We start from the raw sequence: 23,664 nt of genomic DNA on the forward strand, positions 1-23,664 counted from the left end.
AGTTAAGCATATAATCATAAAATAACTACAAAATGTAATTTTGAAAATGGTATGTATGTATTATTTAATTAATACATGTTCCGCATGATAAATGATGGTATCTTAGATACGACTTTTAAATATCTGCATTCATTTCTAGTCAATTAACGTGAAATGTATTATTCAATATAAACTGAGGGGCAAAAGAAAGTATACCGAGTTTCTTGTTTATGTTATTGAAAATTGAAAGAACTGTTGTTAAATTTGATTATGTCTATTTTAACATCACTCATTCCTGCAACAGTTTGTAAAAGTAATCTGTGGCTGTGTAATTTTGTGTAAATATTAATTGGTTCAGTGACGACTGGGTAAGAAATGAACTCCTACCATGTTTGAAATGTTTAAAATATACTTGTGCCGAAAAAGGCAAATTTATTGATTTTTTCGTGATAAGATGTCTAAGACAGACATTCTTAGTTGTGTATTATACAAATTCTTTTTAAAAAATTTAAAATCAAATCAAATCATATTTTAAAAATATAACCATTTTGTTTGTTTTCTTTGAGTGCTTTGAGTTCACTGTTTGATATAATATCGCTTACCAAAGATATTTTCAACTCACTCACTCACTCACTCAACTGAAAATCAAACATACGATAAAATCAACCGAGAGGTATAATTTGTTTTGCTCCTCAGTTTATAATATGTATTATGGACAACAAAACATTACAGATAAACCATTATCAATTAATAAATCGAATATGTAACACATTCCCGCTTGTATCAAAATAAGAGTTTAAAAGCACAAGGTTGTGGTGTAGGCTGGGCTTACCTCAGGTATGGTTCGACTAAATTCTGGGTATGGGAATTTTGGATCATGACTGTCAATTGGCTTCAACACAAAGGTGTAAATGTCGGACTGAAATAGTCAAAATACCAAACATATTATGTACGTCATTTCCAAAACTCATGGCCGACATCGGTACATGTAACATCAATTTCTCGATCAATGTATAAGTCGGTAACGATATCTACGATTTAAACGTCAATATTTCATGCACAATTATTAAATAGGTCAAGGGTTGGAATGAATGAATGAATGAATGCTGTAAATCTCGCACCAAAGGCTCGGGGTTAACGCCATTTATTCTCACGCGACAGATAAATCGTAGTTCTATGTGGGAGTTTATGTACGGGGTTTTATAATCATTGTCACCGATTAATCCTCTTGGTAGACCAAACTTGTTTCGTACCGAGCACTTAACAAATTTGTTAGGAATGTCCAGAAAGGAACCTAAAGTAATTTTGGTATGTGGACCTGTAACCACTTGTTTTGACGAGTAGGCCCAGACCAAAACATGCCCAGCCCATAATGTGACTAGAAGAAACTGTTCCTGGTCTGAAACCAGGGTTTCAATTGAAATATACTCAACAACAAAAGTTCCTGTGACACCAATATTTTAGTGTATTTTTCAAACAAGTAAAGTTTGGTTTTCAATATTGTAGTACATGTATGGAATCAGGTCACATTAACGCAACTGCTACAGAAAAGCATGCATTTCATGCAAAAGTTGACTTTTATGCAAGCCCCATGCATTTCACTACCTAAGAATGGGTATAAAAACATGTGCGTTAACGGGATTCCATATGCATTGTTTACCATGGTACTGACAACAACCACTCAGAAAAACAACAAAATTACGCAATTATTCAACATTACGAAATGCCACGCCAGTCCGAAAATGAGCGTCTGCGAGCCATTGGTATGCTTGAAGCAGGATCGAGTCAACGTTATGTTGCAAGACAATTTAACGTCCACAGAAACACCATTTGGTGTTTATGGCAACGTTGGCAACAGACGAATGCAGTCAGAGACCATCCTCGGAGTGGCAGGCCACGCGTAGCCAATAATCGACAAGACAACTGGATTCGAACAACACACCTACGAAATCGATTTCAGCCAGCAACAGTGACTGCAAGAAGCATCCCTGGCCTTCGACGAATATCTAAACGAACCGTACGTCGCCGCCTCAGATGTGCAGGGATTGTCGCCAGACGACCCGCCAGACGTCCCATTTTGACAGGAAACCACCGTCAAGCACGGTGCAGACAGCGTCTACGCTGGACGGCCATGCAGTGGGGATAAGTTCTATTCACTGACGAGTCTTGTTTTCACATCAGCCACAGCGATGGACGGATTCGAGTGTTCCGACGTCGAGGTGAACGTTACGTCAGTCACTGTGTCATGGAAGAAGATCGGTTCGGGGTCGGCAGCGTTATGGTATGGGGTGGGATTACAGCAAGACAGAGTACCCGTTTGATAGTGGTAGAGGGAAATCTCAATGGACAGCGCTACCGCGACGAGATCATCAGCCCTGTTGTTCTACCGTTTTTGCGTCGTCATGGCCCAGGCATTACCTTTCAACATGACAACGCCCGGCCTCATATTGCTCGACTTGTTCGGGATTCTCTTCAACAAAACAACGTTAGTGTCATCCCCTGGTCGGCTCGCTCCCGTGATCTCTTACCAATCAACCACATGTGGGATGAGATGGATCGGCGCCTTCGACGTCAACCACGTGTTCCACAGACACTCCAGGAACTTCGAAACATATATGTGCTCCGGCAGATATGGACAGATATGGACAGGACTTTGGACGACGCCAGGTCCATTCAATGAGACGAAGATGTGTTGCTTGCATCGCATCCAGAGGTGGACACACACGCTATTGGTTTGTAAATTGACATTTTGGCATGTTCATGTTTGTTTTTTTAGATCACGCATTTTCTGAAGTCAGTTGGCAAATTTAACCATATGAACACTTACAGGAGTCTTTTATGTGTTGCAAACCGAAATTGTTTCAGATTTGGTAAAAAACATCAGTTTGCTTTAAATCTTATTCAATGTCAAAGGAACTTTTGTTGTTCATTATATATGATATAAACCCATTTCGCATCGTATGTGTCAGAATTTCCCACCATTTGATCAGATGATAAATATCAATGTCTGGCCAGGGAGACTTGGCGCCACTACAGCTATATGATGCGTCATTTTCATGACATCGTTAATATTTACCGCAGGTTCGATGCCTTGGCATGTTATCCCCAAATCGAACTGTTGGTTAACGCAGAGATCCTGAAAGATATGATACGTATATAGAGTTGTATACCTACAGATTGTATATGAAAAGCACATCACCACAACCCATGCTTGCCATAAAAAGCGACTTTGCTTGTCGTAAGAGGCGACTAACGGGATCGGGTGGTCAGGCTCGCTGACTTGGTTGATGCATGTCATCGTATCCCAATTGCGTGGATCTATACTCATGCTGTCAATCATTGGCTTGTCTGGTCCAGACTCGATTTTTTACAGACCGCCGCCATATAGCTGGAATGTTGCTGAGTGCGGCGTTAAACAACAAACAAACCGACAAAGATATAGAATGCGACCGGTACATTTCACCGAATATTTCATTCATGTCTATATTTCCATCCATGGTGGTACAAAAATGTGGATAGCAGATGTGCTGTAAATTATAAAAATGATCAATGCGAGCATGAAAAGAAAGCTTTTTACAGATTTTGAGGTACAATCGAATATGCTCTTTCTACGAACATTCGATCGAGAGAGCGTCATACGACTCTTGCTCAGAAGTTGTTTCATCAAGATTACAATATTCAAGGACTCAGCAAATCATTCAAAACGTTTTATGGCACACTTGTGGATGTCATTTTCAAATTTGAGGCATCAGTGACAACATTGGTGTCCGATACAATTCTCTATTTTGGCCATATGTTCCCGTGTTATTGTTCTTGTCAGGTGAACAATTGATTTGCCTTTGCACGTGTTTCTGACATATGCTTTGGTGGTTCAAGATACGCTCACCTTTTCTCGAACACCTGGTATCATCACTATTTGATAGTGATGCTTATATCGACATGCTCATGAAATAGTTGGAATCGGACAATGGACTCTGCTTTTGGCATGATTATGGAAATGTCTTTTTACCTGATCTTCGCTCATGTCTAACTCCTTCTCGGCATAAAGTGTGTAATCCGAAATGTTGAAGTACCCCCTGCCTCCCGACACCAGCCAGATAGGTTCAGTGGCAGTGAAGTTAAACACAGTATCACCTGTAGCAGACAATTACCACCCTGTAATATCTCTTTCACATAACTAGGACTAATATAAGAAGACAATGTACTGGGAAACCTTTGTCAGTCGATATCGTTTGATACGATGTATTTTGTGTTCCTGTCAAAATCCTTATCCTTGTCTTACATCCACACTCGGCTGGCCTCGAACAACGGAGAACTCATCCTTCTACAAATGTATGGGCCAGTACATTCACTGTAAAAGACAAACCTTTCCAACCACATGATTCTTAGCTGGTTATATATGCAATTCCATTGCGGCTTCTATAATGCGTTATTCTTTCAGAAAAGCAAAATCATTATATAATTTAGGAAGTTGTATGTGTTACAGAGTGAGCAATATGCAACATAATTATATGGTCACCACACACTGGCACACACCTTTATTTGCGAGTACATCCTGACGCCTGAAAATGCTCACCTGCATGCGCTCCTTCCTGATGTTCGGAGGGCAAATTATCTAAACCACAGGAAGCAGCTGCGTGAGGAAAAAATGAAAAGTGTGCATTAATATATTAATAAACTGACACATAAAGCATTGTTTGATATATTTGACTCTTGACAGCGTGAATTGCAAATTTGCAGATTTTAAGACTGGTACATGATTTCAGTTTGCTCTGGATTGTTTAATACATTACACTTGAGACTTTTATACATTCGTTTGCCCCCTTTTGCGCTGAGTCGGGAGGTATTTCAGTTACTTAAACTTCCTGACCACCCAATACGGTGTCCCTCGTAGTAGGCTTAGTGAGGAGAAAACATATTGGGATTTCAAAGAGATCTATGATGTAGGTTTGAGGGCGATAATTGTTAATTTTAAACCGAACCCGTAGTCTGTCTGACACTACGAGAACGCTATGGTGTTAGCTAGGACAATGAGTGAAGGAGTGAGAGTCCAAAAGGTATTTTGAGTAGGTTCATTGCCATCAAGGAAAATCGCCTTTTAACTTTCGCTGTATGTGCGTAATATTGGTTTTTACATCACTATATTTTATTCACATTTAAAACGGGCATTGGAAGTTTGTGTGAATGTACACCCATCAACTAACTGAATCGTAACGCCACACCATACGTAATGGCATCACGGCATCCATTGTGGAGCAGTGGATGTGAAACGTCGAATTTCAACCTCAGTGTTGTCAAGTAATTTGACATGTACCTAAATAATTGAAACATATGCAACCAAAATAGCAGTGGGATATATAGCGAGGTCAACTGGGATATATAGCGAGGTCAACTGGGATATATAGCGAGGGCAACTGGGATATATAGCAGGGTCAATTGAGATACATAGCAGGGTCAACTGGGTTATAAAGCAGGGTCAACTGTGATATATAGTCAGGCAAACTGTGATGTATAGCAATCCAACTGGGATATACAGCAGGGTCAACTGGGATATACAGGAGGGCCAACTGTGATATATAGCAGGGTCAACTGGGATATATAGCAGGGTCAACAGGGATATATCGCAGGGTCAACTGGGATACATAGCAGGGTCAACTAGGATACATAGCAGGGTCAACTAGGATACAAAGCAGGGTCAACTAGGATACAAAGCAGGGTCAACTGGGATACATAGCAGGGTCAACTGGGATACATAGCAGGGTCAACTAGGATACATAGCAGGGTCAACTAGGATACATAGCAGGGTCAACTAGGATATATAGCAGGGTCAACTAGGATACATAGCAGGGTCAACTAGGATACATAGCAGGGTCAACTAGGATACATAGCAGGGTCAACTAGGATACATAGCAGGGTCAACTGGGATATATAGCAGGATCAACTGGGATATATAGCAGGGTCAACTGGGATATATAGCAGGATCAACTGGGATATATAGCAGGATCAACTGGGATATGTAGCAGGGTCAACTGGGATATATAGCAGTGTCAACAGGGATATATAGCAGGGTCAACTGGGATATATAGCAGGGTCAACAGGGATATATTGCAGGGTCAACTGGGATATATAGCAGGGTCAACTTGGATATATAGCAGGGTCAACTAGGATACATAGCAGGGTCAACTTGGATATATAGCAGGATCAACTGGGATATATGGCAAGGTCAACTGGGATATATAGCTGGGTCATCTGGGACATATAGCTGGGCCACCAGGGATATATAGCAGGGTCAACAGAGATTCTTACCTGTCAGGGACAAGCGCATGAAGAGGAGGAACCATGGTAACTCCATCTCAGAATGTACCTTTACTCGCTTCCGTGGGTGGTGCTCATTTCAGTTAACTGCAACCAGAATATTGTCAGTAACATTGCAGATATTCATGTGTTGTCACGATCAACATAATAGCATGATACAAATTGATAAAGGAGCAGTGTCTATGCACCAAAATATAAACACAAAAGATGCACCGCATGAGGAGTTTTGTTAAATTCTAGCTTTTTTAATCATTCTTTTTTATTACCAGTGTTACCGAATTAGAGATAAACCTGATAGCCACACAACAGCCAGCTGTATCGCGGAATTAAGTAGTTCCTCAAAACAAGAAGTGATATGAGCGTATGTATGTTCACAGTGTTCTACAGTGATATCTTTCTAGTTAATAAAATATATTCAAATAATACCATCGTTAGTAGAGAAAGGTCTGTTATGTTCTACCTAAGAAAGTCAGTCACAATGACATCACGTCGTCATAGATTTACATCAGATACAAGACGTCAAAATGGAAGACACGATAAACGTAACGGGACAGATTTTCGAAGTTTTATATGAATCTGTGGCGATTACAACTGTAAGTCATAATTGTTCGTTAAAAGGTGATTGTAAAGATGTGTCAAATTGTGATAAAGTAAATTCGTAGATTGCTGTAGACTGGCACTGTCAGTTTAGACACGGATCGAGTCGTCAATACTACAGTTTAGATCTGCATTATCGTTTTGATAATTGGGATGGATCGTAGCGAGGATAGTCGTGAACGATCATGAAGTCAAACGCTCCTACTTTTTTCAATGTATGTTAAAACTCTGTGTTCAAGATTAAATGGGAAATGATGAGAAACAACGAGTCTGTATGTATCCGTGCTTGGGAATTACCAGGGATTTGGTAAACTTCTTCCACTCACTGGACTATACGTAGTATACATGTGCTATTTTACCAGTTCAGTAAGTAGAAGGTTTCCAATTCACAGACTAGATTGAACACTTTAACCATAATGCAGAGAGTCTGAAAATGTACTCAACTTTGTGTACACAGTAGCATGTATAAATCCCGTGTAGGGCTCCGAACTAAATGATTCCCATACGAAGATACTTCTCTATTTACACTTGTTCTTTATTCTTTATGGTATCAGAAATACCGACTTCGTGAAAGACGAGAGGCGTGTGTGTGCGTCAATGTACTTAGTCATACATGCATATTACAAAGGACTGTGGTCGCTTAAGTGAAAAGAAATGATACCATGTGTTCGCGAAAAGGTGAGCACATCCTGCCCAACCGGTGCCACCCATCACAAACACATGCAAAGCCAAGTCAATTGTTCACCCGGAAAAAGATGGGAACATATGGTACAAGTCAAAATAGGGAGTTGGATCGGACATAATTCTTGTCACCGATGCGTCACATTTGGAAAAAACATCCACATGTCTACCATAAAATAGGTCTTGAATATTGTTACCTTGATCAAACAACTTCTGAGCAAGAGTCGTATGACGCTCTTTGTAATCTTGGTAGAAAGAGCATGCTCGATTGCATCTCAAAAGTTGTGAAATGTAAACACCAAAGACCGCTGGAATATTCCTCGACATGAAGGGAAAGTTGACCATTGGAAAGTTGAAGTCATCCCTTCATAGAGTCTTGCGGAGAGTGTTTTGTCATGAAGGGAAAGTTGACCATTGGAAAGTTGAAGTCATCCCTTCATAGAGTCTTGCGGAGAGTGTTTTGTCACTCTGAATCTTTATGCAAAGATCTAAAAATGAAACATGAGGTTGTCTCACTGGCCTCCTGTATTTCTAGTTCAGGTGGGTAAATCAGTAGAGGGCATTGGCTAAACACAACGACAATATGATAGCTGCGTAACCAATTACTGCTAGTTTTGGTTTGATGTGTGGGAAAGGAAGTGTATACGCCGTGTCTTTGTTTATGAACTGACTTACCCACCTGAACTGAAAATAAAAGTGCCCAGTGAAACCGCTTCATCTGTTTCATATTTATATCTGTGCATGAAGATTCAGAGTGACAAAACACAAAAATAGAGGGATGACTTCAACTTTACAATAGGCAACTGTTGGATTGGCATTTAATTCTAGAAGTTGGCTAGCAATAAACCAGAAGTTGTTATCGCTAACGTTGTACGTTTTCTTACTTTCCAAAAGTCCAATCTCTCTTTATGTCGACCAATAGTATTCCAGCAGCTCCAGCCTTTGGTGTCTACATTTCACTACCTTTGAGGGACGATCGAGCATGCTCTTTCTACGAAGACTTAAAGGACTGTCATACGATTCTTGCTCAAAAGTGGTTTGATCAGGGTTACACTATTCAAAGCCTCAGTAAAGCTTTCAAAACGTTTCATGGTAGACATTGGGAGAACCTTACCGGGTTTGACGCATCAGTGACCAAAATGATGTCCAACACATTCCTTATTTTGACTTGTACCATGTGTTCATGTGTTGTTCAAGTGAATAATTGACTTGCTTTTGCATGTGTTTGTCATGGAGCTACCGACGATGCAGGATACGCCCACCTTTTCGCGAACACCTGGTAAATCACTATTTTTATTGAGATTCATAAAGACATGCTGATGATATAGTCATTGTACAATAGACTCTGCTTTTAGCAGAGATTTCTTATGATTGTGGAAATGGTTTTAACGAAAGGGAAACATTAATAAATAAGCGTCGCTCTTTCTATTACATGCTTATCATTTCATTCTTTATCTGTTTACTTTTATTGTGTTGTTGATGCATGCGTGCATCAACCAACAGGATGTTGTATGTCGAACTGAAAACGTGACGCTGTGACTATACAAGGGAGTATTGAATAACGCTGCTTCGAACAATATTTCATTCATGTCCCTGTGTCTCAGCTTAATGAGGGACGTCGTGGACGTTCCCAACTTTGGTGAAACCCACGAGCACGGGATTGGTGCTGACAAACCAAAGATCATACAAAGGCCAAACAAGGGATTCCAACCGAAGACCAGGGGTCCCTTGCAGGCCCACTGGGTGCATCGCGTGGCACCCTAGTCACCTGGGCAACATGATATGTGCCCCAGAAAATAATATAAATATTCCATTCATTATGTTTACCGATTACATGAATATGGTTATTGGGTAAATGCATAAGATTTAAGTCTATATACTTACTACGATTTAAAATAATATGGTGTCTTATAATCGCCATCTATATTCGTTGTCTACATTTCCCGATAGTCATCATCTTAATGCTGTATTGTATGCAAAGTTATAGCCTTATTTGAACTTCGTTTCTTTACATTTTCTAGTGTATGTCCTTCAGATTCAACACAGCACCCACAGTGATAACGTGGAAGTATGGCAAGCCGTTTTCCCATTTATTACGGATTTACAGATATATTCAATTGTTTTAAAACTATTTTGAATTGAATTGAAGATATCTTGAATTGAATTGAAGATATCTTGAATGGAATTGAAGATATCTTAAATGCAGATAATTGTAGAAATCTGCAATAAAGTTTAAGATATCACGAAATGAATTAAGGATATGGTGAAGCGTATTACTGATATCTTGAAAAGAATTGCTGATATCTTAATTCGATTATTGATATCAAAATATGATTTAAAGATATCAAAATGTCATGTTTTGTGATGATGTCAATAATTCAATTCCTGATATCTTGAAACTAAATACAGATATCAATAATTAATTATTGATATCTTCAATTGTTGCCATTATTAAAGATGTTACATTAATAATGTTACTTAAATTAGATAACTGATATCAATAATTGATATAAAGATATCATCAAAATTATTAATGATATCTTTAATTGGATTTTTGATATCAGTAACGGTCAGAATTAATGATACCTTGAATTGAATTAAAGATATCTCTTATTGAATTAAAGATATCTGTAATGCATTTGTGGATATGTATAAATAATTTCCAGATGTCTTGAACTGAATTTAAGATATCTTGAATATATTTCTAATATATTTATGTATTGTAGGATGGTAATTGTTTGATGATATCTTAACTACATTTAGAGATATCACAAACAAATTTGTTGATACCCTCACCGTAACATTTTAAGGTATCAGTAATTGTATTATGGATATCAGAAATGAATTTAAGATATCTTCAATTATTTTTTGACATCTTACAAACATTATTGATATCTTTAAATAAAATACTGATATCTCTAAAACAATTGAAGATATCTGTAATTCCGTAATAAATGTGAAAACGGCTTGCCATATGGAAGCACGTTACTGAGGATCATCTTAAGGCAAACAACAAAGACAATATGTAACGTCAGGGTCAGAAAATAAATCCCGATTATCCGCCGATTCAACTGGACGTAAAATGAAAAATGCGATAAAAATTACATGAATGAATTAACTGAAATCACGATCATTTACAGTTACTTCGCTTTCAAGCAAAGCTATACAATTTTGATTTCTTTTTGATGTTAAATATATAGCAAGCTTAGAACTACTATTTGACACAATAGATAACACTTTGCTTAAGCCACTTAACCTTGTTTCCTAATTTGATCAGGAGACAAGGCAAGAAATTACCTCGTTTTGACTTTGCCAATCCGAACTGAAATTTCGATTCATGTGCATTGAGAAACATTTCAGCAAGAAGAGGGCCACATTTTGTTCCCATTCGGATGCCTTCTTCTTGCCTAAATGTCATCCCAAATTTTACGTATATGTTATCAATGAGGAAGTCCAGCATTTCACATATTGTTTTCTCATTAAAACTTTTGGATAAATTGTCCTGAACCTCTGAATATAGATATGTAAGGGATAAAGGAATGAATTTCCCCCTGTGGTTTGTCATGTGGGATAGCGGTGTACAAAGATGAAAATTCAAATATTGTGACAGAATTCCTTCCTTTACGGTATTGAGGATTGTTGTAAATCTTTGAGACGGGGACATGGTGGTACATTTGCTGAACCTAGCAATATATCAATAAATGTTGTTTTGTACGGAGTTTTATGGAGCTTTGGAATCTAGTACAACGGAGGAATGAACATGGTTTTAAAGTCAAGTCTGAAGTTGAGAATACTGATGCATGGTCTTGGCAGTTTTCTTCCTCAGCTAACATACTGGCATCATATGATGTATCACTTATACCAAGTTCTTTGATCAAAATATTATTAATGTAGTTAGTCTTTCTTATAATGGTTTTGTTATTTGAAGCCTGTGTGTATTAAGGGCAGCCATACTTTGGATAAAATCTGGCTGGGATAGAATGGGTTTATTGTAATTCTGTTTCCTCTTTTCAGTTTGAGCATTCTACCAATGACAACATTACACACAGACTTAACCAACTCTGAAAGACATTCAACGGGTTCATATTCTCTGTTAGGCCATTTTTGGCATCGACAGCATCCATACTGATCTTAAAGTTGTGATTGTGAGTGAGTGAGTATGGTTTTACGTCGCTTTAAGCAATATTCCAGCTATATCAAGGCGGGAGACACAAGAAATTGTACCCATGGGAATAGAGCCAGGGTTTTCAGCGTGACAAGCGAACGCTTTAACCACTAGGCTACCCGACCGCCCCCAGTTGTGATTGTACCAATTTGGAGCGATATCTGAATAACTGGCAAAGGTTGCTATTGTCAACGAAAGAGGGGTCACCTGTACTCCAACTTCATGTAGAAAATACAGCACGACGAGAACCACTATTTAACACAAGAGATAACACTACCTTGCTTGAGCCACTTAACCTCGTTTCCTACCTGCTCAGACTTTGATCTGGACAAAGCAGGAAAAAGAATGCACAGTTCTGAGTCATACCCGTGTACAACATATGCTTCAACTTGAAATACAAAACTGATACAATAAACCCCTATCAGACACTCTCACAATCAGTGACATGAACATGCTTCTACCGTGCCATACATGTATAACATATTATCGCTACTGCCTCTGATAAGCCCTGCCAAGAATTTGAATGTGTGTCAACGAGAAATGTACAACCAGTTGTTTAAGGCACAAACTATTATTATACATTGTTTATAGTGTACATACATCTTACAATGCTAACGTGTATTTCACTTTGAGAAATGTTGAATCCGTGTTGACTTACCGTTGAGAAGTATTCAATCATTCACAAGTACTCCACATTGACAAGTCTCGGTCATGTAATAATTTTACTCCAAATAAAATAAATATTCCGTCATGTACTCCAATGACACCAGTGAATATGGCTACACCTCACGTATATTCCAGCCAGTAGATATGTGTTCATGTCATCTAGTTAAACCCGGATCTTGGCAACAGGCGAATATGGTGGCCTGTACGGCAGAGTTACAGCTGCCTACAGGTGTGCGATCACGCCCGGCCTCGCCAGGTCACAGTGATATGCTAATGAAATTGTAAGACACTGGCGGTCGATATCGACACACCTGCCTGACATTCCCCCATAATCTGCATATCTACTGCATGACCCCTACCTCGGATTCAGGAAGTAACCTGTCACCCTGCCATAAACTCAATGTTGTGCTGCTAATTCCGTACTTGTATAAGTTGCTACATGCTAAATGTATGTTTTAATATGTAAACTGTCTGCCTTGAGACGCTTGTAATGTGTGTCAGAAATATACTTTATATTTCGTACAGCCGTATTGTGTTTCTTCTACCCTTAACCTGTGTTTGAAACAATCACACTGTGTACATTCATATACCCGTACTGTGAGTATAATACAGCCATATTTTGTAGAATTCATATACCCGTAATATGAGTATAATACAGCCATAGTGTGAACTTTCATATTTCCGTAATGTGTGTCCAATACAGCCATATTTCGTACAATTCATATACCCATAATATGAGTATAATACAGCCATATTTTGTACAATTCATACACCCGTAATGTGAGTATAATACAGCCATATTTTGTACAATTCATATACCCCTAATTTGAGTATAATACAGCTATATTTTTTACATTCATATACCCGTAATATGAGTATAATACAGCCATAGTGTGTACATTCATATACCCGTATTGTGAGTATAGTACAGCCATATTTTGTACATTCATATACCCGTAATATGAGTATAATACAGCCATACTATGAATTTTCTTTTTTCCTCCATTGACACGAAGAGCAATAAACACGATGAATAACATGACATACAAAAAGTCAAGTAGTCATAAATCTTGGAAAAAACAAAAGTATTACATATATATACATTTCTATATGTCCTTCAATCCGATTGGATGCATGGCTAGACGAGGTCTGGACATATATTATATATACACTACATTTGTGTACGAATTCAGATCCAAACCTGATGTCAAAGTGATTGAGTTCATTATGTTCCCCACTTGTCCTAAACGTCTTGACCTTCCCATCACTCTAGTCACAGAATGTAACAGAGTCTTGAGGTGATTGGATTGACGCAAGTGCCTCAAAGACACAATTCCTGTCTTGATTGAGTGTTGCACAGTTTAGTTGTATGTGTGTTGCCCAATTTTGTACATATTTGTCACAATGCCTGTCAAAGATTTTCATGCTAGCTACTTTAACAACAGATGTTAGTTTTACTCGGAATTGGGGTTGAACATAGGCTATTTTCCATAATATATGAGTAGTTAATTCTGGATGGATAGGAGTGCAGTACAGCAGTTCAGGTATTGTAGTCAGAGCAGATCGATACACATGGTTTTCGTCAGATGACAACGTCTGTGGTACTGTCTTACTCCAGCTGCATTTGTCAGTAAAGTCTTACTGACTTACTGTACTTACGAATAATGTCAAACAGTTCTGAGACAAAGTCGTTTTAAGAGCTTCTTAATCCTGCAAAATAATTACCAAGTTTCTAAAGGAATATTTTCTTTGGTATGAATTTTGTTTCCTGTCTACATAGACGTCCGACCAACCCACAGTTTACATTTACACCTCCATGTAAGAATGATGAGATCTGATTGGTTCACGCGATCTTGATAAAATAATACATGTATGTATCCACCTTGAGGGGAAATATACTTCTCAGTGGAAAAATAAATCTCTTATACCCCGCCACGAAAAAGACACGGACATGTGGATTTCTGAGAGTAAGAATAAACCCCTCATACATTAATCCCTCAACGCCTATATGTGTGTCGTATACAGCCATATTCTGTACCTTCATATACCCTATATGTGTGTCGTATACAGCCATATTCTGTACCTTCATATACCCTATATGCGTGTCGGATACAGCCATATTCTGTAACTTCATATACCCTATATGTGTGTCGGATACAGCCATATTCTTTACCTTCATATACCCCATATGTGTGTCTATTACAGCGTTGCCATATTCTGTACCTGTATATTCCCTATATGTGTGTCGGATACAGCCATATTCTGTACCTTCATATACCCTATATGTGTGTCGTATACAGCCATATTCTGTACCTTCATATCCCCTATATGTGTGTCGGATACAGCCATATTGTGTGCCTTCGTATACCCTATATGTGTGTGTAATACAGCCATATTGTGTACATTCATATACCTTTAATGTTAGTCTGAAGCAACAACATGTGTGTACAGCGATATGTCATGTTGCTGTGCTATAATCCCCTGTGACACACAACAGACCACAGAAAGGATATGCTACGAAGTACACTACAGAGTAAATCTGTCCTTTAATATGCTTTTACTGTTTTGAATAATTGCAACACCAGTGCAGTATGGTATCTTGAATTAGATTTCCCACGTAAGGGCGATAAGATAGCCTGGAGTACAAGACGAGTTAGAGTGTTACAGTCAAGTGTGGTGTGTGACGTTCTTGTGAAGTCAAAAGTTGTATCCGAGAATATGTCGACCAAAATATTAAATACTTTCAGCTCTAGTGATTGATTTGCTGTAGAAAGTGGAGTTTATCTCTATTAGAAGTTACCATGACGCAATGTGAAATATTCTTCACTCTTATCACAGGCGTCTGTGTCGGGGAGATTTAGGGAGGATACTGATTCAGTTAGGGGGTGTGGGGTTTAACGCTGTTATGAGCATTACTATTTACCATAACAACAATAGAACAACGCCTCTCATAATGACACGTAGTAAAACACATCAGAGAAACCAATACCTCCGTTTGGACTCATTGCGGAGATCATTGTTCCATGATTTCCTAGGAAATGAAATTCACTTTCTATTATCTTATTTTCAAATTAACACCTGCCTGTAAAATACCTAACCAAAAATCATGATCACAGGTAATGAGTTAGTAAAACAATCAATAACATTCCCTACATATTATGTTATAAACTTGCTTTTGCAAATAAACATTGCTACGAAAGTGCATATCAACTGGATAACATGCAGAAACCTTTAAAATTAAACATTCAACATATGGAGTGATATCTAATCACCGCTAGGAAGAACATCAAGTGCACTTATTTGTAATCTAAGAACCAGATATAGCTATAATTTACAAGATAACAATGAAAAAAGCGTCACCATTGAGGAAGGTCAGGTACAATGTCCTCGGTAAATCATGTTGTTGTGTTCAATGTGCACATCTCAGGTGGACAGAGGGAGATAACATTGCCGGTCTGGTGGGAAGAAACTGCAGTGGCGGTGGCAAACAGATCGTGGTGCAATCAGATAGCTGACGCAGCCGTTGTATGTATTCCTGGTCACACACCGGCTTGGGTGTAACCATTTAGCACAGGGCTACACACCGTCACCCAAGCCCTAAACTAGACCTCCACATATTCTCCTACATAAACTAGACCACCACATCTACTCCTTTATAAATTAGACCAACACATTTATGCCAACATAAACTAGACATCAACATATTCTCCTACATAAACTAGACCACCACATCTACCCTTATATAAGTTAGATCACATCTACTCCTTTATAAATTAGACCAACACATCCACGCCTACATAAACTAGACCTCCAGATATTCTCCTACATAAACTAGACCACCACATCTACTCTTATAAAGGTTAGACCACATCTACTCCTTTATACATCAGGCCAACACATCTACGCCTACATAAACTAGACCTCCACATATTCTCCTACGTAAACTAGACCACCACATCTACCCTTATATAAGTTAGACCACATCTACTCCTTTATAAATTAGACCACCACATCTACGCCTACATAAACGAGACCTCATCATATTCTCCTACGTAAACTAGACCACCACATCTACCCTTATATAAGTTAGACCACATCTACTCCTTTATAAATTAGACCACCACATCTACGCCTACATAAACTAGACCACCACATCTATTCTTATTTTAACTGCTGTATAAACTGCACTTCGTGAGTCGTTTGGGTTCGTGGATAAGTCAATGGAAAATGCATCAATTATCATTTGATTTAAAGTATGTTTTCATCTTATGGAGTAATGAGACGTGTTGAAGTTCTGGGTTTATTTCGCTAAGATAACGAGAGGGACACTTTTCATACGTCAAGGTCGGCGTTCGCTGCAGGACCCAGCGATACAACGCATTACCTGGCGTTGTCACGTGACGCAACATATGGGTGCATCTGATTGCAACACGTTGTTTTTTCTCGCTCGGCGTTTTAAAACAGGGATACTACATTCTTTTATATCAGCGCAATGTTGATGTTTTTCATGAAGGTTTTCTTGTACACGTAATGGAGCAACCCTTCTACTATTATATAATACAAATTACATAAACACATCGACTATTATATAACACAAGCCCGTGAAGATCCGGGGTAGAACAGGTCTTCAGCAACCCATGCTTGCCGTAAAAACGGACTATACTTGTTGTAATAGGCGACTAACGGGATCGGGTGGTCAGGCTCGCTGACTTGGTTGATGCATGTCATCGTATCCTAATTTCATGGATCGATGCTCATGATGTCAATCACTGGATTGTCTGGTCCAGACTCGATTATTGACAGACCGACGTCGTATAGCTGGAATATTGCTGAGTGCGACGTTCAACAACTAACAAACAAACAAAATATAACACAAATGATATCAACACATCTTCTAGTATATGTAATACAATCAATATCAACACTACTACCACTGTGTAATACAATTTATATCAACACATCTACTACTATGTAATACAATTTATATTAACACATCTGCTACTATGTAATACAATTTATATTAACACATCTGCTACTATGTAATATAATTTATATCAACACATCTACTACTATGTAATACAATTTATATTAACACATCTGCTACTATGTAATACAATTTATATCAACACATCTACTACTATGTAATACAATTTATATTAACACATCTGCTACTATGTAATACAATTTATATCAACACATCTACTACTATGTAATACAATTTATATTAACACATCTGCTACTATGTAATACAATTTATATCAACACATCTACTTCTATGTAATACAATTTATATTAACACTTCTGCCATTTTGAAATACAAATGATATCAACACATCTACGTTACATATGAGATCAACTCCATCTACGCAACTCCATACCCTACACATATGACATAAACTCCCTTCAGAACATATCACTGTGTGTAACACATGCCCCTGTCCTTGGTGCAAGGTGCAAATAGGTCTTCAGCAACCCATGCTTGCCGTAAAAGGCGACTAAAGGGATCGGGTGGTCAGGCTCGCTGACTTGGTTGTCATCGATCCCAATTGAGTGGATCGATGCTCATGATATTGATCACTGGATTGTCTGGTCCAGACTCGATTATTTACAGACCGCTGTCATATAAATGTAATATTGCTGAGTGCGGCGTTAAACAACAAACCAACCAACCAACCAACCAACCAACCAACCAAGCAAATTAATTTACGAATTGAACAAAACAAAAAATGGGATATTTATATAATGTAATATATTACCAGAAGGCGATGACTACCACACCTCGATATCAATCTGCTATCTGTCCCCACCCAGACAACCCCATTATTGAACAACGCAGCGACAGAAGAATGCAATCAATACAAGCAGCAGGCAAGAGATTAACAGCCCCCCTTGCTGGTTGATAAACCGTGTGTCAATGCCAACTGCATTGGTGTACTTACAACGGGCACACGCAGTACGTCCATCTCTCACTAATCACTCTCTTGCCTTGCCTACCTATTCTAACCGTAAACACTGTAATATATAGCAATGCATATTGACTGCAGGTAGGATTCATAATGTGGACATTATAGGGTGTCGTCGATAGCCACCTTCAAGAACGAGTTCGATTCTACAGATTCCACATACAATACGTATAAGCGACAAAACCCATTCCATATTCATATGGAGAGTCGATTGTACACCGGTGGCACCCGTCACAAACACATGCAAAGGCAAGTCAATTGTTCACCTGAAAAAAACACGTGAACGTATGGTATAAGTCAAAATAGGGAATTGATCGGACGTCATTTTTGTCACTGATGCGTCAAATTTGGAAATGTCCTCCACAAGTCTACCATAAAACCTTTTGAAAGCTTGAAAGGAAAGGAAATTTAGTGTCCACATGATATTCTGCACTCTAAAATGACCATATTCATGTACACACACCACCCATTACCTCACTCACTCACTATTACCTATTGTTAACTGAAGTTACATTGCAGTCGTGGGAACACATGTTAATGAGGTTCGTGGGCCCATTTATATTCCGTGTTGAATGACGTTGCCCCGCTATCCTACATTAGACGGTGATTAATACATTCAGTGTACGCCGACGCTGATAGCACAATGGGGCATTAGCTGGGGTGCAGGGGAGCAGGGATAGGGTGTGCAGCCTGACATCGGTAACAGTGCAGGTATAGAACTGCATCTTGGGGCATTAGCTGGGATGCAGGGGAGCAGGGATAGGGTGTGCAGCCTGACATCGGTAACAGTGCAGGTATAGAACTGCATCTTGGGGCATTAGCTGGGTTGCAGGGGAGCAGGGATAGGGTGTGCAGCCTGACATCGATAACAGTGCAGGTATAGAACTTTATCATATAATGGGTAGGTTTCTCGGCAGGATAAAGCCAACGGATAAAAACGATATCCGTTGGGGTCATATGCGGATAGAGATGCAAATATCACAGGTCAAGTAGGGACTACTTTCACTGTTTATAAACAAACATGGCGTCGCACTCGTCATTCGGCGATCGAGTCAGAATTAACCATCGGGAATCTGGATTAAACTACAGGGATAATTGCTATCATTATCAAAAGAACAGTCTAATATACTGAAAATCTGTGTCTAACTGTGACGCAGCTAAGGCATTTTATAAGTTTTGGCAACTTTGGAGATATAAATTTCGAAACAATTTGGCGAGGGCACGAGGCCTAGCCAAGCGGGATCAGTAGCCATATCTGTGCTTGTAGACCTCTGCGGCTTGAAACCATCTCAACAAATTAAAATAGTTGGATTTGACGGAAATATGTTTGAATTGTTACCTTGTTTCGTTTTGTCGCTATGTGAACATCTGAGTACATTTCTTATCGTTATGACATGACAGACCGACTGTCAACAACGTTTGACCGTGGCCGTGACATCTCATAGACTAGGGTTAGAGTAGCTTCCCTTTGACAAAGGGCAGTTACTCTAGCGGAGAGACCGATGGATTGCTGCGAAAGGCAATTAAAAACAATTGTTGTTTTGCATATATGTTGCATCGCCACTGTATAAGAAACAGATTTCAGTTGGAACTATATTGGCTACTGTCACTGTCTGACTGACACATCACTTACCCTGTGACGTAATAAATATTAATGCGCGCATTGCAAGAAAACTCACAATGTTTCGGTAATGTTTGTGAGAGAGGGAAAGCGATTTTGAAGCACAGAATTAAAGAATGACATTATATGATAAAGAGGTTATCACGCTTGTGTGTTTGGGGATGGTAAATATCCTGTATTAGGAATAAACACTATGTATTTAGCTCGCCAAGGCTCGCTAAATACAATGTTTATTCCTAATGCAGGATATGTACCATCCCCAAACACACTCGCGTGATAACCTCTATGCATCTTGGGGTATTAGCTGGGTTGCAGGGCAGCAGGGATAGGGTGTGCAGCCTGACATCGATAACAGTGCCGGTATAGAACTGCATCTTGGGGCATTAGCTGGGTTGCAGGGCAGCAGGGATAGGGTGTGCAGCCTGACATCGATAACAGTGCTGGAGAAACAGATTCCATCGTGCTTAAGAGGCAAGATAGCAGTGAAAGGTATATGAAAGGCTTCAATGGTGCATCCAGGTACTCGCGAGAATAGTTTTGATAAGTGCAATGTTGTCAGTAACTGAAAAACCTGACGGTAACTGTTCGCATTTCTCTTGGCGCATTCCTTTGCCTTTGCATGTGTTTGCCACGGGTGCCAACGGTGGGGCAGGATACGCTAACCTGTTCGCGAACACCTGGTTTCATTACTATTTGGTAGTGATTCATAAACACATGCTCATGATATAGTTAGTCGGAATCGTAGCATTGACAATGACTCTGCTTTATGCAGAGATTTCTATTGGATATGGAAAGGGTTTTGTCGCTTTATTTCCATGTTTTCTTGAAAATATAAAATGTCAAAGCAAGAGTATAACCAGTCTAGACTATCTTGCGAAACAGAATCTATGAAGATAAGCAGTGATGGAAATCATATGAATTGATCAATAAACAATGACACCAGGGGTTCGCAAAAACCATATCCATAACTTTATCAATAAGTGAACACTTAAACGTTTTAAAAATACAGTAAACTACGGTTATAACGAACTCAAAGGGACTACTATTTTTAGTTCGTTATAACCGTAGTTCGTTATAAGCATATATACAGCATAACTACAGCAAATAGTCGGGACTAAAAAGTTAGTTCGTTATATCCGTCAGTTCGTTATAAGCGTGTTCGTTATAACCGTAGTTTACTGTACACCACTTCAAAATTTGTTATTATCATTCAAGCATGTTGTAGAAATTTGTGAACCGACGAAAACATGCTGTAACGCAATGATTGATGCAGTGCTTTTAGCAATATCCCACGCGCTAACCCTGAGACAACAGAAACAGGCTTCAAATATTGCACCCATTTCGCGAATCAAACCCTGGTATTCGACGTGACGAGCAACGCTTTCACCAGAGGCTATCCCACCGCCCCAACATTGTTTTGATCTGAAGAGTGTAGATCTAGACATAAATAAAGTGGGTTAACGTTCCCCTGTCAACAAAACGATTTACATGCATTTAGATATTGTCGAGAGGTTGCTCTGTCATGAAATAGGCAAAAAACTCACCCTTGATAATGTTTTTAAAAGATAAGAAATGGATCCCGAGCGAGGGCGTTGTCGAGCAAAGTGACAGTTAGAAATGAAATGGTCATACTTAAGAGAGGGGAGTCATGCATTGACACTGTTGCCTTAACATATCCTCGCGGAAATAAGTAAATGAGCTTATCTATGCATAACTGAAATCTAACAGAATGATTGATGGAGGGAGTGCTTGAGTTTGGTGCAACGCCTTTTTGAACAGCTCTCCATTTATATCAAAGTGTGTAGCTCAGTGAGATCTGTTCGAAAATCGGGTAAGGTGTTGACAAACCCAGAATGATAATCAGGGAGAATCTGGGATTTAAGCAATGACGGTAGTATCCTGGCACTACCAAGGGACGCAACTCTGCACAACTAATTAGACGCCTGAGCCAACGGTGCCTCATAAACCTTGGTGTGTGTGTGTGTGTGTGTGTGTGTGTGTGTGTGTGTGTGTGTGTGTGTGTGTGTGTGTGTGTGTGTGTGTGTGTGTGTGTGTGTGTGTGTGTGTGTGTGTGTGTGTGTGCACAGTATCCAAATTCTAGTTGGGGACATGGGGACATAGGTGGCTCAGACATCTACGGCGTGCAGAGTTGCTTGCTCTAGGCAGACAGTAACCTATGATTGTGGGTTCGAATACTAGATTCACCGTGATGTTTCTAGGTTTGTAAGCACCTTACCCATTCAAGGTGGGATTCACGAAACTGGTAAACATCTGAGACCTGTACTACTACGGACGTTCCTCCCACATCAAGTTGACAGGTCGTGATATAACTAGAAATACTTTTCAAAGCGGCGTTAATCCAAACTAAAAAATGCAGTCAGTAATATCACATTACTACTATATGCAATGCTACAACCAATAAGGACATGGTCACACATACCATATCACATATGCATATTCATCAACATCTTGAAGAAGTACCACCATGTACAATACCCAATACCTAATCTGTACAATACCAAGCCGCCCTGTTCAACATTATACGGCATACCATAATACCAACGCGCCCTATGCATGATAAATCTGTACTGTCAACTTCCTGCTAGTTATATCTCTCACGACACGGTGCATTATAGCTTTGTATCTGGTATCTCCTCCACCTCGTCGCTCTACCCAACACTGTCCTTGCACGAACAAAGGCGATTAGAACGTTTAACAGAAAACGTAAACATTATAATCTTTCCGTGAAACACACACTCGACACGTGACAACGCATGTGTCAATATATGGCCTCTCCCATGAAGTGAAGCATAAATATCACGACATGAATTCTGACGGTGAGGTAGTTACGTATTTGGGGTAATGGGACTCGATCTTTCAGTGGCATGAAATATAACCGCCGGAATTGTAGAAATTGTTGTTAATGACAAGGCAATAAAGATCTAGTTTCCTGTCAGTACGAGGGGTAACTAATGACCCGATAGCCTCGGTTTCGCTGTACGAAAAATGATAGGTTATCTCCCTTGACATAAGTAATGTGATATGTACGGTCTACGCATGCAATTATTATATATATATATCTGTCATGTGTCAAGGTGGAAACAATATATACTATTTTTTAACTGATTGAAATACTGTTTACATACGGTCTGCGGGGAAGGCACATGTGGTTACATCTAGATGATGTTTATGTCAGATTTGCTTGTTTCGTGTGTCATGCTTCCAAGTCACACGGGACACTGTGATGGCATCTAAAATGTTCATTTATATGATTTACTGTAAAATGTGGTTGAAACGTGGTATGTGTTGTGAATGCAGTGATCGAATAATTTATTGATGCATTGATCGATGTATTGATTGATTATTGATGTATTGATGGACCTGATTGACCTATCGTAATTGTGAAGCACCATAAGTAAGGGTGCTTACTTCACCTTGTTAGCATGCTTAACTGTTGATGTTGTTGTTATTCTTTTGTTTGTTGAAGTGTTTTTTTAGATGTTATTATAAATAGTAGCGCATATGTCATTTTATAATGAACTGCGGGGGAAAATAGATAGACTCTTGAAAATTGGGTTGACCAAAAAATTACGAACGTCATCAAAACGTTACTAGGCTGGCTGAAAACAGTCGCCGAAACACTGCAAACATAAGTGAGTGAGTGAGTTGGGTTTAAC

At 39.1% G+C, this 23,664-nt stretch overlaps 1 protein-coding gene across 4 annotated transcripts in view; it reads right to left on the bottom strand.

Moving 5' to 3' along the window:
* LOC124152105 (protocadherin Fat 4-like) overlaps positions 1 to 23,664 on the bottom strand; it is a 50,219-nt gene that overhangs the window by 20,205 nt on the left and 6,350 nt on the right. The window contains exons 1-7 of one of the 4 annotated variants that reach the window (XM_046524868.2): positions 12,396 to 12,677; positions 12,015 to 12,061; positions 6,286 to 6,381; positions 4,556 to 4,612; positions 3,989 to 4,113; positions 3,056 to 3,115; positions 812 to 898 (exon numbers count right to left, since the gene is read on the bottom strand). In XM_046524868.2, the coding sequence (XP_046380824.2) occupies positions 812 to 898; positions 3,056 to 3,115; positions 3,989 to 4,113; positions 4,556 to 4,612; positions 6,286 to 6,331 (375 nt within the window). In that variant the 5' untranslated portion in view covers positions 6,332 to 6,381; positions 12,015 to 12,061; positions 12,396 to 12,677. Of the gene's footprint in view, positions 1 to 811; positions 899 to 3,055; positions 3,116 to 3,988; positions 4,114 to 4,555; positions 4,613 to 6,285; positions 6,382 to 12,014; positions 12,062 to 12,395; positions 12,679 to 15,763; positions 15,898 to 23,664 lie in introns of those variants that run through there. The other 3 variants (XM_046524869.2, XM_048380719.1, XM_046524866.2) reach the window with 3 other exon arrangements.

Source organism: Haliotis rufescens, unplaced genomic scaffold, assembly GCF_023055435.1.
Source record: "Haliotis rufescens isolate VD_foot unplaced genomic scaffold, xgHalRufe1.0.p SCAF_32, whole genome shotgun sequence".
In the NCBI taxonomy this organism is placed as follows: Eukaryota; Metazoa; Mollusca; class Gastropoda; order Lepetellida; family Haliotidae; genus Haliotis; species Haliotis rufescens.